Consider the following 12,633-nt stretch of genomic DNA (forward strand, 5'->3'; position numbering starts at 1 on the left):
GGTTTATAAATCCATGTTTGATCACCATAAATAAAACACTGATTTTACATTCACTCAATACACACAAGTTTGCATACGCACGTGTTTGCATATGCACGAGTTTGCATACGCACGAGTTGACCAGTATCCCTTGAAGTACCTTGAAATTATAAAAATAGCTGCACATTACCAGTATTCCTCAATGCATTGTGTTAATTTGATCTTTTGAATAAGTTTTAGACTCGTATTAATAATGTCAAACAGTTTATTGGTTCTTCAAGGGAAATTTCAATGATTATCATAGTGTTGCTGTCAAGCACATTACTTTTTACAGAATTGGACAGATTGAACATAGAATATACTGTAGGAAGTGCTAAGCACATACGTTTTGACAGAATAAATTGTACAAAAATGTAATTTACAACAGGAAAGAAATACACATTCATGTTAAATTCTTCATGAAGAAGATATGGCTACAATTTTAAACTTCATGCCTCCATTTCTTGACAAGAGGTCCATTTTGGTAATTGGAGAGGAGACATGCAACTGTAAAGAGCTGGTTGATACTCTCTGAGATGGAGAGAGGGATAGTGGTATCGAAGAGTTTATTTTGTCTAACTCTTCGGATCATCCTCTCGACATGCACTCTGAAATGAGCAATGGACTGCGTCTTCAAGACATCTACCTCTAGCATCTGTGTCCTCTGAGAGAGAAAGGCAGGGCGATGAACGCGTCCAGGTACAAGGTCATCAACCAAGAAGCCTTTATCAACCATGATTGCCATGTCAGGTATTAGGAGTGATGTAATCCTTGACTGCCGAAAAACCTTCGTGTCACTCATCGAACCTTCAAAGAGGGTGGACACAAAGGTCAGGGCTCCATGAGGGGATACTCCAACCATTGCCTTGAAGGTGCAGTGGGACTTGGAGAAAACTTCACTCTGAAGAAGCAGTGATGAGGGAGTTTGACAACGCAGCTCTGTGCAGTCGAGGATTACTTGCGTGTCACTGTAGGTGCCATGAAAGTCACGTGGAAGACTGGCCTTTACAGCTGGAGGAGTCATCCAGGTACAGATGGAGCCCAAAAGGCTGTAGAGAAAGTTGGCCAAGGTCACAATTATTCTACTGGCTGTTGTTCAGTGGATGTTAAATCGATGGCCCAGTTCCCTCTGGGTGCAGCCAGTAGACAGGTATGTAAGGAAGAGCTCATCTATTGGCAGCAGTTTCTGAAGGGGTGAAATGTTTTATTAGTCTATGTTCAAAGTAATCATGACATCTTTGTGTGTGAGAGAGTGTGTATATGTCAGAGTGAGTGAGCTAGCACATGTGTGGTCAGGATGGTGAATACTTATAGTTGGTCTTGTAAAAGGAGTTTCAGTGGTTGTGCTACTGGCATAAGATTTCCTTGCACTGGTGACCCTAACCATTTTGGTGGTAGCTGCACTGATCAGGTTCCAAAATGCCATCAGGTGCTCGTATGAGGGGAATCTACCATTAGAATAAGGAAGGCAGGGAAAGACAAAAAGAGTTCTAAAACATTACAAATGAAAAGCCAAAATCAAGTTCAGCTTATACATATAACAGACAATAGATGCAATCACATAGGCCTAGAGTCAAATGTTGATCTTACGTATATCAAATTATTATGTTTTAGATAACTCACCTGGTGTAAAATCGGATGTCCTCTGGACATGACGCAAACTGCTGGAGTCCAAATGAGTGGAGTGTTTGGAGTTGTTGTCTGAGCATCTCAATTTCCTCACGCATCTTATCATAATGTTCCCGCTCCACACACACAGTGCTACTGGCTCCATAATCATGCTCCAAAAGTATTGGGACCATAGGCTCAGTCTCTTCTTCCAACGGAGCTGGATACGGCTGAGTTTGCGCTGGTTGAGGCCAGCGCTCCCAAACACTGGCCCGTGTCTTTTGTTTAAAATCATTCCATTCAAACAGAGATGGTACGGCGCTGGCAGTCAAACTCGTCTCCCCTTGGAAGTTATATTAATTTTTTAGGGTTCGAAGTGTCGGCTACATACTTTTGTATGTTTGGTTATTGTAAATCCCGTTCTTCGAATCCCTTGCAGCCACTGCACACAAAGTCCGGTGTGTTTTGGGAAGTGGTGGAAGCTTATTTCGCTGTTATAGCGACTGGATGCGCTGCATAGTGGTACACAGCAATGTTCACTGGAGCCACTTTGTGTTTGCTAGAGTTTAAACACATCCCGTAGGTTGTATTTCTTTCTTTTTGTCGGTTGCGGTTTCATTCTCGCACCCAATGGCTTGAGTAGGAAGTAAACCGGAAACAAATCTGCCAGTCTCTGGCGCAAACGGAAGTACGTCACGAGACTTGTGCACGGCAAACACGAGATGGCTCATGAGCGCTGACAGCCTATGGGGAGCAACGTCGCCACATGGCGGCCATCTTGGGACAGGGCTGCTCGATCACTCCTAACATTAAAGTCAATGGAGCATGGATTTTAAAATCACTGTAGATTGCTCAATTTTCAACCGATTTTACAACAGCTTGGTTTGTTATAAATGTCAGAGATGTACTTCTTTTACTGCTTACTTAAGAATAATTAAAACCACTGAATTCATATACAAATTATATTAAGTAGATAGGTAATAAAGAAATAGCTATACACACACAGATATTATACTGTCAATCTTTAATATTGACAATATTCAAACTGACAAAATAAATAAATGATGATGAATAAATAACAAAAAGTAATGCTAAAATGAAAAAAATAATGACATTTGAACAAAAAATAAATAATGAATGAAGAAAAAATAATAACAGGGTTCCCACTCTTTTCAATAAATCATTTTCCAGAATTTTTGCAATGTCCCATAACCAACTGAAGTTACAACAATGGAGTGGGCAATTTTTAAGTTAATCTCGCCTTCTCAAAAAAACAAGATTAAAGGTTGATGACCAATATCTCTAACAAGCTGCACAGTATCATGTTAAGCTTTTGAATTTATTTATTTCTAAATCTCAGGCATGAAAATTGTCTGCTAGCTGTCTTTTTAGTCGAAGGTTATTTAGTGTCTTACTATTCTTAATTTATGGTTTATACTTATATTGTAATCTTCAGAATTTTATCCTGCTGGTTTGAGGATTGCAGCAAGGACCTTCCACTTCTCTAAACTTCAGGCTGCCACTGCCAAAAAATAAAAAATGAACACAGATATCATCTTTTTTCAGCATAAATGGATGTAAATGTAATTTTAATATTTAGCATTGCACTTCTTTATTACTATCAGCTTTCTAATGCACAGATAAAAGCAAAGCTCAACCAAAATCAATGCACAACAAACAGAGATGTTTTCTTTTCATGAACCTGGTGCCTACATTACCCACAATGCATTCCGGCTGCAGGCTAACTTTTATTATATTATATTCAGAACAAGTATACACAAACAAGGCACATAGATATCATCATCACCACCCAAACCACTGCTGTAGACCGAGCAATCAGAATAGATCCAAATAAACAAAGAAAAGAAGGAGAGAAAAGGAAATAAATAAAAAATAATAATTTTGTCTGGGGATTTTAGATTAAATCAAAATTTTTCTAACAAAGAGAACAATTGAAGGGCTTTCCTATTATCAACCAATTTTAAAGATTTACAAAAAAGTAGGAAACCAAGGTCTAGATTTAAAATACCTGCACTTGTGAATGACGAATTTCCCCGAGAGCATAATACATTCAGTACAAATTCTAGATTCTTGTCATCCTTAAACACACCAAACATAACAGAATCTTCTGTCAGGGGGAAAACAATGTTTTTTGAAAGTAACCAGCTCCTTAAGTCACACCAAAAGGGATGTACCACATTGCAGTGAAAAAAAACATGGTTCAGGTTTTCAACATCCACATCACAGAACACACAGTAATTTACATCAAAATTAAATCTTAGTCTTAGAAACTCATTTGTAGGGTAGATTTCATTCAAAAGTTTGAACTGGCTGCAGGCTAACTGATCCAGGCATAGATGTATACAAACAATAGGTCTAAGGTCTCAATCAAAGTATCTTAACAAGCAAATAAATACAACCACACCCACAAAGAATGTAATTTCGCCTCAAGATTAGGTTCTCAAAAAACATTGGTCTCAGGAAAACCTAATAATTGAAAATCAGATTGTGTTCTCAGCCTTGAGTAGCCAGGCAGAAAAGACATATTTTTCAAAACGAAAAGCTGCGATTTCGAAATTTAGCCTGGATCATAGCCACGTTAATAAGGTTTGTAATAAACTAAACCGTTTGTACATCAATCAAGAATTGAGCGAGTTATGAGTGTTAAGTGAGGAAATCATCCACCTTACCATTGACTACAGTACAGCGCGCCAGAGCAGTCCCCTGTCCTAAGATGGCCGCCAAGTGACGACGCTGCCGACTCCGTCTTGAGATATCTATGGTGCACGGAGGATTGGGGCAAGATGGCGGAGGGACCAGCCACCCTGTAACCAGCTCCGAGTAGCAAACCTTGAAAATTGGATAATACGGACTCAAAACTCACGTAATGTCTCTATGAAGGCTGTAAAACCTAATGAAGTCAAGTCAGAACTGTTCAGTATTCTGTAAGTATCTCCGAACACGACGTACAATATGGCTAAAAGTAGCGGTAAAGCTAAAGCTCTCCTACAACACGATTACTGTGGCCCGGGACCAGAGAACATGGAAACAAACGCCAAAGGCGTAAAGAACTCTCTAGCATCTCCATCCAAACCATCAGCTCCACTGAAAAACAAAGAGGAGAGGAGAACATTACTGTAGAAGAGGAGAATGGAAATGCCTCAACTGTTGCAATTCTGGCAGCGATTGGGTCACTTAAAAATATGATGGAGGAATTCAAATTAGAATTGAAACAGAACACAATCACCATGGGCAACATCGCAAATGCAGTTGAATTTAATTCAGCCGAAATTAAAGAATGCAAAGAAAAAAACAAAGAATGAAAATAGAAGTGAAAAAACTCAGAGAGAAAAACACAGAGTTGGGAGAGAGAACTGCAGAAATGGAGCAATACCAAAGGAGATGGAACCTAAGACTAAATGGCCTGAAGGAAGAAAAGGAAGAAAACATTCGTCAGATCATCAAGGACGTCCTCGGAAAGATTGTCCCACACTGGAAGGAGAACATGAACTTCATCCTTGACTCTGTGCATCGTCTTGGACCAAACGTCACCGACCGTCCCCATCAGATCATCATGCACTTCACTGGAAGGCACTTCAGAGATGAACTCTGGCGAACCACCAAACAACACCCCGTCTGCAGAGAGCTCAACATTTGTTTTGCAGAAGATCTCACCAAAACTGACAGAGAGGCACGACGGGCTGTTTGGCCAAAAGTTGAACGAGCGAGGAAGGCAGGACATAAGACTATGTTCCGAGGCCCCCATGCTTTCATTAATGGACAGAGAGTCATACCATAGTCACATCAATGCAGGACATCTAAGCCTGCAAGCAAGTGAGTTTTTGATGAACAATTGATGTTCTCAAGGTTCTGCTACTGCAAATGATAAGTATTCTTCGTAACACGTAACACCGAATTTTGTTCTAAAACAGTTATGATAACTCCATTCAGTTTTTGTGCTGTATGTTTCATCTAAAAGATGACATTTCTTTCATATCTATTAATGCAAGGGGTCTCAGAGATATAACCAAGAGGAAAAGCTTCTTTTTGTTCTGTAAAGGGAAGAATGCTTAATATAGTCTTTCTACAAGAAACTCATTCCAAAGCTGAAGATGTCACATTTTGGTCCACACAATGGGGAGATGACATTTTTTTAAGCCATGGCTCTTCAAGGTCAGCAGGGGTCGCCATCCTCCTAAACAATCTCAAGGGTCGGGTCATTTCTCATTTGGCAGATGATAATGGTCACTGGTTGATACTTGTCATAACCTTGGATGATATCAAATTCATATTGGTCAACATATATGGTTACAACGTAAACAATGAAAATTAAAAACCTGCTTGAACAGATTGGTATACACTTATAATCTTAAGTCATTACACTCAACTGATAATGTTACAATTGGGGGTGACCTTAATTTAGTCCATGATGACTTCTATGACAAATTTCCCTCTAGATTCCCTGCAAGTCATCCGAGCGACACTTTTACCAACTTTTGCTATACTCAAAGCTTAACTGATGTTTGGAGACATTTAAATCCAGGTACATTTCAGTTCTCATGGTTCAACTCCAATAAAAAGTCTAGGATTGACTACTGGTTAATTGCAAACCACCTGCTTTGCTATAACCTCAGCTCTGATATCTCTGCTGCTCCACTGACTGATCACAGTGTTGTTTCTCTGCACATGAAACCTAACAACAGGAGAACTTACTCATTCAAATTTTGTAAGTTTAATGCAAGTCTACTTAAGAATGATAATTATTGTAAAAAGCTCAAATTACTCATTTCAGATATTACAGACTTAGAAGAACTATCAACACCCATTAAAAAATGGGAATTTCTAAAGTACAAACTACGCCAGTTTTACTATCTCATTCAGTAAAAAGTTAAAAACGGTTTTGAGAAGAAGGAGCTAGACATTATCAACCAATTAAATGTTACTGCAATAAACTTAACCCTACTGAAATTGATAAACAGAAAATTTTGAATATTCAATCAGAATTGGACAAAATATATATTCAGTGAGCACAAGGGGCCTTTGTTAGATGAAGGGCTAAATGGATAGAGGAGGGGGGAAAAAAAACTCAGCATACTTTTGTGGTCTTGAGAAAAGAAGACAAGGGAGAAATAGCATCAGTTCCTTAATGGTTGATAATACAGAAATTACAGATCCAAAGGTGATTTCATTAGAAATCCTTAAATTCTATAAACGACTTTACAGTTCTAAATTTCTAATGAAGACTGCCTTGCGTTTCTACAAGACATAGACAAATATATTCTCAAAGTTGAAGAAGGTTTCAAACACACATGTGACAAAGAAATAACAATGGCTGAAATGGACAATGCAATCAGCCGCCTCTCTCTGAACAAGACTCCTGGTTCAGATGGCCTCACAGGAGATTTTTACAGACACTTTTGGGATGATATAAAAGTATTGCTACATCAAGTTTTTTTGAAAATATTTGAAAATTGTATGCTTCCACCCACAATGAGACAGGGGCTTATCATTTTAATTCCTAAATCTGGCAAAGACTCTGGACTTCTTGAAAACAGAAGGCCGATTACTCTCAGAAATTCTGATTATAAACTACTTACCTACATTTTTACCATTCATTTCCAAACAGGGATTTCTAATCTTATTGCAGAAACACAGTCTGGTTTTTTAAAAGGAGATCAATTCACAATAGCATCAGGCTGGTAATGGACATCATTGAAATATAGAGATCAAATTATAGATGATGGTTTTATTTTTAGATTTCTACAAAGCCTTTGACTCTGTAGAACACTCGTTTATTTTTCAAGTTCTCCAACAATTAGGTTTTGGAGTCAAATTTAGGAATTTAGTGGGGGGATTGTATCAGAATATCAGCAGCTGTGTCATTCTATCTCATGGATCCACCCCCAGTTTCAATGTTAATGTAGGGATTGTCCAATTTCACCATACTTATTTATTCTAGTCACAGAAATGTTGGCAATCTACCAGGGGCGATTCTAGGATCAGAGGTTTAGGGGTGCTGAGCACCCAGAGGTGCCCAGCCAGGCAAGATAATTTCTTCATTGTTTTGTATGTTTTAATGTAGTTTCACTCCCACATTTGTGAAAGAAAAGCATAACACTTTTTGAAAAGGTCTGTGACTTAACCATCCAATCTGATAAAGTTTATTTAAATGCTGAATCACCGCAAAGGAGGAATGCACTGGAATCTTAAAAGAACATATCGTAGTCTTAATTTCTGGGAAAAGACGACTCATTTAGATACGCAGCTCCTCAACATACACATAAACAGCATGTATGTTTCTGGAGTAAACCAGCCCCCTATACCAAGCACCAAAAAAACAAAAACAAAAATGGACCTAGGACTTATTTTTTGACTTTATTTGAAATGTGATGCACAGCATTTCTTTCCCTGGTCTGCACTCTCTCATCTCCCAGAGTCTCTCCTTGTTCTCTTCCTTTTATAGTGAAATTAAAAAATAGAAAAACAAATAGATAATTAGGAAAATGTAATGATGTTCTGTTTAGAATGAAGTCCACTGATATCTGTTAAGTGTGCTTCTGGAAAGCATTTAATGTGGGGAGAACACATAACCTCCATGACATATATGTAAAATTATATTGTGAAAGGATGTTTTTCTTTGTCATCTTAACAGTTACTGTTTTGCGAGCCACTATTCTCTGTTTGTTTTCTTACCTGGTTCTTCCTGACTTTGCACTCTCTCCTCTCCTTCCCCTTTTTCATCTCTTCCTCTTTGGACTGACAATCATACACAAATAGATTGTATTCAGCTAGAGGAAAAATTATATAAATATGAAAAATACCAGTAAGAATACAAATAAATAACGTCCTCTCTCTTTGTAATGTCAATCTAGGCAAATAACCAGACAATGTGTTTTATATCTGATAACAGATATAAACACTGATACATTGATCCAACTTACAACATTACTCTTGATAGATAGACCATTTGATCTTACACTCTTACCTGAACCTGGCTCTTTTCTTCGAAAAAACAATCTTATGTCCATGATGAGGCTGTCTGTCTGCACACACACACAATAGGAGTTATAATGTTAATGGGCATCCGGGCAGTTAGCTGGTCAGTAGCACCTTGGCTTTAATATTAATTCATGCACTGACACAACAGCTAGCTTCTCTCAGTCCAATTCAAACAGACAGTGACCACCTGTAACGTTTGCTAGCTAGAAAAAACGTAAGCTAACTCCTACCTAACAACATAACACAACAGTAACCTTTGATTAAATGCAGCAAAAATGAGGACTGGTAATGATAATAATGTGTTGGTATTGAGTGGTAGAAGTTCAAACCAGGTACTCACACCACTACGGCACATTACTTTCTGTGGGGCAGCGCTTAGCTCTGCAAGTAGCGGCTCAGAGCCATAGAGCCCGAGTTGGGAAAGTTGAGCAGGATCAAACCATTTTGAGGCAAGATGGGGGGAGGGGGTGCTGTATTTTTGTTGTTAAAACATTACGTATCAACCAAGTACTGTATGGTTTTTTTACACTTTTCTGGTTTGTTAAAAAAAAAGGACATGCGATACAAAAAATAAAAATAAAAATCTTTTAAATTTTAGGGGTGCTGGGATTCAATTTGGGGGTGCTGAAGCACCCCCAAAAATGGGCTAGAAACGCCTATGCAATCTACATTAAAAAATTGTAAGGACATCAAGCAATTAAATGTATTGGGCACTGATATTGTCATTAGCCAATTGGCAGATGACACGACAATTTTTCTACATGACAAACATCAAGTTCCAATAGCTATCGACAGAATTAAAAAATTCTCCCGAGCTTCAGGTTTAACCCTGAACCTAAACAAATGTGAATTACTTGCGATTCATGATACACCTTTAACAGACATTTGTAATATCCCTATAAAATCAGAACTCAAATACTTGGGTTTTCACCTTACCAAAAGCCAACAACAGAGTCAATTCTTAAATGTAGAAAACAAATTAAAGGAGTGTAAAGCCAAATTAAATTCATGGCTCCAAAGAGACCTCTCCATTCTTGGCTGGATTTACTTAACCAAGATGGAATGTTTATCAAGGTGTATTTATCCAGCCTACTCTAATGCCATTCCAAATAAACTGATAAAAGCTATCAACCAAATCAACCTAAACTTTATTTGGGGAAATAAACCGCACTATATGAAGAGAAGCATTATGGTTAAAGATATTAAGGATGGTGGCCTGAAAGTTATTGACTTTGAATGCCTTAATGGAACTTTGAAAATCAATTGGATGAAATCTTGGTTCAAACATAGCAACTCATTTTGGTACTGTATTCCAAATTCCCTATTTGATAAGATTGGAGGATTGAAATGTCTTCTCCTAGCCGACTACGACATCGATAAACTATCTTTATTAGAGTTCCATAGGCAAATTCTGTTATATTGGAAAATGATATATGTTTTTTCACCCCACTCTGCTATGCTCTGGAATAATAGATATATACTGTACCAAAATAAGTCCTTATTTTATCCAGATTGGTATAAGGAAAATATATGGTCCATACTTGATTTAATGGATGCCAGTGGTAATTTATTGGATTATCAACAATTTTGTGCTAAATTTAAATTCAACCCCTCTAAATCGGATTTTATTAATTTACAAAAAGCACTCCCTCAAGAATTTATATTTTTGACAAAAACATACAGACACACTATCCTATGACACCACAACTTGCCTCCCTATCAATACAAGGGATTTCAATCCTGGACAAAAACTGTAACATTAACTTTTTAAGAAACTGCCTTACTAACAAATTATTCCCTGGTAGACAAAACAAAAATGACATTCTATACAAATTTGATAAACACTCAATTGATAAACTAAGGACAACGTATCTAACATTTCCTATACCCCCCAAAGTAAAGGAAATACATTTTAAAATTCTGAACAATATTTATCCCTCTACAGAATTACTCAAACTGCGTTTCAACATTGATGATAATAAATGCACGTTTTGTGAAAATGACATTGAAACTACAGACCATGCTTTTTTCTCATGTGGTATTGTTCAAACATTCTGGCTTAAAATTCACGACTGGATCGAACCGAAACTCCCACTTCTTCTAGGTTCTATTTCCAGAGATGATATAACCTTTGGCATAATTTTGACAAACAAAATCGATGAACTCTGTTGTAATGTGATTCTTTGTCTAGCAAAATTCTTTATCCATAAGAACAGGATATTGAAATCATCCCCCAAATTTATAGTTTTCCTGAATGAATTTAAATTATACATGAATTACACACGTGGACAAAATTGTTGGTACCCCTCAGTTAAAGAAGGAAAAACCCACAATTCTCACTGAAATCACTTGAAACTCACAAAAGTAACAATAAATAAAAATTTATTGAAAATTAAATAATCAAAAACAGCCATTACTTTTGAATTGTTGATTAACATAATTATTTAAAAAACAAACTAATGAAACAGGCCTGGACAAAAATGATGGTACCTCTATAAAAGATTGAAAACTATTTGACCAGAGTGACATGATTAACTCAGGTGTGTCATTTAATTGACTTCACAGGTGTTTCCAAACTCATAATCAGTCAGTCTGCCTATTTAAAGGGAGACAAGTAGTCACCCTGCTGTTTGGTGAAAAGGTGTGTACCACACTGAACATGGACAACAGAAAGCGAAGGAGAGAATTGTCCCAGGACATCTGAAAAAAAATTATAGACAAACATCTTAAAGGTAAAGGCTATAAGACCATCTCTAAACAGCTTGAAGTTCCTGTGACAACAGTGGCTCATATTATTCAGAAGTTCAAGACCCACGGGACAGTAGCCAACCTCCCTGGACGTGGCCGCAAGAGGAAAATTGATGACAAATTGAAGAGACGGATCGTTGGAATTGTATCCAAAGAGCCCAGAGCAACCTCCAAAGAAATTAAAGGTGAACTCCAAGGCCAAGGTACATCAGTGTCAGATCGCACCATTCGTCGTTGTTTGAGCCAAAGTGGACTTCATGGGAGACGACCAAGGAGGACACCACTGCTGAAAAAACTCATAAAAAAGCCAGACTGGAATTTGCAAAAATGCATGTTGACAAGCCACAAAGCTTCTGGGAGAATGTCCTTTGGACAGATGAGACCAAACTGGAGCTTTTTGGTAAGGCACATCAACTCTATGTTCGTAGACTCAAAAACCAAGCATACGAAGAAAAGAACACTGTCCCTACGGTGAAACATGGAGGAGGCTCAGTAATGTTTTGGGGCTGCTTTGTTGCATCTGGCACAGGGTGTCTTGAAAGTGTGCAAGGTACGATGAAATCTGAAGACTATCAAGGCATTCTGGAGAGAAATGTGCTGCCTAGTGTCAGAAAGCTTGGTCTCAGTCGCAGGTCATGGGTCTTCCAACAGGACAACGATCCAAAACACACAGCCAAAAACACCCAAGAATGGCTGAGAGAAAAGCGTTGGACTATTCTAAAGTGGCCTTCTATGAGCCCAGATCTGAATCCCATTGAACATATGTGGAAGGAGCTGAAACATGCCATTTGGAGAAGACACCCATCAAACCTGAGACAACTGGAGCTGTTTGCTCATGAGGAGTGGGCCAAAATACCTGTTGACAGCTGCAGAACGCTCATTGACAAATACAGAAATCGTTTAATTGCAGTGATTGCCTCAAAAGGTTGTGCAACAAAATATTAAGTTATGGGTACCATCATTTTTGTCCAGCCGTATTTCATTAGTTTTTTTTTTTTTTTAAATAATTATGTTAATCAACAATTCAAAAGTGATGGCTGATTTTGATTATTTAATTTTCAATAAATTTTTATTTATTGTTACTTTTGTGAGTTTCAAGTGATTTCAGTGAGAATTGTGGGTTTTCCTTCTTTAACTGAGGGGTACCAACAATTTTGTCCACGTGTGTAGCTAAAACTTCTAAAAGGTACAAAAGCACAGAAACTATATAACATCTTAAAAAACTTCCCTATGGAATTGGATAGTTGAACTTTAATATAT

The 12,633-nt window shown here is 37.7% G+C and overlaps 1 protein-coding gene across 20 annotated transcripts in view; it reads right to left on the reverse strand.

The window, feature by feature from the left end:
* Positions 1-12,633, reverse strand: part of LOC110970886 (uncharacterized) — a 38,523-nt gene that overhangs the window by 3,552 nt on the left and 22,338 nt on the right. For 2 of the 20 annotated variants that reach the window (XR_007946610.1, XM_051958944.1), the window contains exons 1-6: positions 8,966-9,134; positions 8,612-8,669; positions 8,320-8,414; positions 4,317-4,476; positions 1,642-3,148; positions 665-1,067 (exon numbers count right to left, since the gene is read on the reverse strand). The exons of 1 other annotated variant lie outside the window; for it this stretch is intronic. Coding sequence is in view for 15 of the 19 variants with exons in the window: in XM_051958944.1 (XP_051814904.1) it covers positions 665-1,067; positions 1,642-1,820 (582 nt within the window). In the remaining 4 variants the exon portion in view is untranslated. Of the gene's footprint in view, positions 1-664; positions 1,205-1,402; positions 1,467-1,641; positions 3,149-4,316; positions 4,477-8,319; positions 8,415-8,611; positions 8,670-8,965; positions 9,138-12,633 lie in introns of those variants that run through there. 17 more of the 20 variants (XM_051958956.1, XM_051958955.1, XM_051958952.1 and 14 more) reach the window with 15 other exon arrangements.

This window comes from Acanthochromis polyacanthus, chromosome 14 (genome assembly GCF_021347895.1).
Source record: "Acanthochromis polyacanthus isolate Apoly-LR-REF ecotype Palm Island chromosome 14, KAUST_Apoly_ChrSc, whole genome shotgun sequence".
Lineage (NCBI taxonomy): Eukaryota > Metazoa > Chordata > Actinopteri > Pomacentridae > Acanthochromis > Acanthochromis polyacanthus.